The sequence below is a fragment of the Gavialis gangeticus genome, unplaced genomic scaffold (assembly GCF_001723915.1).
Source record: "Gavialis gangeticus isolate Ggan-Ray unplaced genomic scaffold, GavGan_comp1, whole genome shotgun sequence".
In the NCBI taxonomy this organism is placed as follows: domain Eukaryota; kingdom Metazoa; phylum Chordata; order Crocodylia; family Gavialidae; genus Gavialis; species Gavialis gangeticus.
The window spans coordinates 30,090,132-30,092,153 of record NW_017728995.1 but is presented as its reverse complement, the minus strand read 5'-3'; the positions used below and the strand labels follow the sequence as shown (position 1 = coordinate 30,092,153).

The 2,022-nt window shown below is 62.4% G+C and overlaps 2 protein-coding genes across 2 annotated transcripts in view; both read left to right on the top strand.

Moving 5' to 3' along the window:
• The window catches only part of LOC109288068 (intestinal-type alkaline phosphatase-like), a 10,154-nt gene extending 8,980 nt beyond the window's left edge, over window positions 1-1,174 (top strand). Inside the window, 1 exon segment of the mRNA XM_019503423.1 lies at window positions 781-1,174. Coding sequence (XP_019358968.1) covers window positions 781-1,067 — 287 coding nt within the window. The 3' untranslated portion in view covers window positions 1,068-1,174.
• Window positions 1,175-1,607: 433 nt separating this feature from the next.
• Window positions 1,608-2,022, top strand: part of ALPI (alkaline phosphatase, intestinal) — a 5,312-nt gene continuing 4,897 nt past the window's right edge. The window contains exon 1 of the mRNA XM_019503050.1: window positions 1,608-1,794. Within this exon, the coding sequence (XP_019358595.1) occupies window positions 1,608-1,794 (187 nt within the window). The remainder of the gene's footprint in view (window positions 1,795-2,022) is intronic.

Sequence of the window (2,022 nt, the reverse complement as noted above, 5' to 3'; positions counted from 1 at the left end):
GCTAACCCTTGGCCCAGGTGTGCCTCCCCCAGGGCCTGAAGGGGGCCCGGCTGGGAGGTTGCTGTTCTGGTCCCTACTTAGGAAGACAGAGGCAAAGAAATCATTAAACATGTTAGCTTTGTCATCTGGTGTGACGACCAAGTTTCCCAACGCATCCTGCAAGGGCCCCACATTACCTGGGACCTTCTTTCTACTCCCTCTGTATTTAAAAAAGGACTTCTTATTGTCCTTAATCCGGGAAGCCAGTCCCAGTTCCATCTCTGCCTTGGCCTTCCTAACTACCCCCCTACATCCCCGAGCAACTGCAGATTAGCCCTCCTTGGTGATGACCCTTTCTTTCCATTGGGTGTAGGCCACCTTTTTAGCAAAGTTTGCCAGGTCTCTGCCCCATGCCCACACCCAGAGGGCATCTGTGATTGATCCTGCTCTGCCCCTGGCAAATGGGACATTGGGTCTCAGTGCTTTTGGTAGCCACTCAGCAAATGATGCCCCAGGGTGCTTTGCAGGCAGATATGCATGGACGGGTGGTGCTTATCTCCTGTTGTGCAGCGGGGGCAGGATTTTATCTGCGTGATTGCTGGGCACATGAGTCACCTGACCCCGTGACTCACCATTCAGCTGGAGCTGGTGGCGCTGAGCTGTCTATAAGGTGCTCCAGTGACCAGCCAGCCGTGCCCCCCAGGCCCCAGCACTCACCAGCTGGCCTGGCGGGCTCTGGGGGCGTGCGAGTAGGGGGTAGCTGGGAACTGGGGTCGGTATTGAAGAGCCTCTCGCCCACAGAGGACAAAGACTACCGGCAGCAGGCAGCCGTGCCCCTGGACTCCGAGACCCATGCCGGCGAGGACGTGGCCGTCATGGCCAAGGGCCCCATGGCCCACCTCTTCCACGGCATCCAGGAGCAGAACTACATCGCCCATGCCATGGCCTACGCGGGATGCCTCAAGCCCTACCATGCAGGTCCCGAGTGCCTGGCGCCCAGCGGGAGATCCGGCAGCCCGGGTCTCTCCCCCTTCCTCCCGCCCAGCCTCCTCGCCCTGGCCGCAGCCTCCCGCCTGCTGGGGGTCTAAGAGCAGGTCCCACCAGCCCCACCGGGACCCCTGGGACCTGGACCCCGGGTGGAACCAAGTGTCCTCAGGCCCTGCCGTGTATATAATTTTGTAATAAAGCCCCTGCTGCCCCCCAGGAAGGATCTGCTGACTGCTGCTTCGTTGCCCCCTCCCTCCGTGCTCCCCAGGTGGCTGGGGGGGCCTCTGGGCAGGCCTGAATGGGGGCAGCGGGGTGAAGGGGCTCAGCCGGGTCCCTGGATCGCCATGCTGGAGGGGCCGCCCTTTGTTCCCCCACTCCGGCTGGTCCTGGGTGCTCAGGACCCCCTGCCATGGCCCGTTCACTTCACCAGCCATTATCCATCACCCGTCCACTGCCCTGAGATGCAGGGCGACTGGAAAGCCGTGCATTAGCCCTCAGACCCGGAGTATTGTGCATGCTCCAGCATCTCTTCCTCCCCTTCTGTTCAGAGGGATTTTTCTTCGGGGGGCCAAAGGGCACATCCCCAAGGGGTGGGTGCATGGGCAGGTTGGGCAGCAGCTTGGTGGCTTTTGCACCTCCCAATGGCTTTGCCGGTGCCCCTCAGCCCTGACCTGCAGCCCCCTGCCAGCCAAGCTGTGCCCATGCCCTTCGGTCCCGACCTGGCGCTCCTGGCCAGTGCATCTGTGTGGAGCAGGCCTCGTGCCCGCAGGTGTGCACGGAGCAGTGCTGAGCCAGCGCTCTGTAATCGCTGCACACGGGCGGCGCCAGGTGGGCCCTGCTCCCAGAGCTGTAAAATCCTCTCCTGGTCATTCCCACGGGGCAGGCAGGCTCCACAATCGCATCCAGGTCCAAAGTCCCGTGGCAGGTGGTGGTTAGGCACACGGCGCGTTCAGAGTCCCTGCAGGTGTCCCGGCTGCAGCCTGCCCGCTCCCAGCATGCGGTGTCCACTGCTCCTCGTGCTCTGGGCTGGGGTCTGGGCCAGCTGCTGCTGTATCA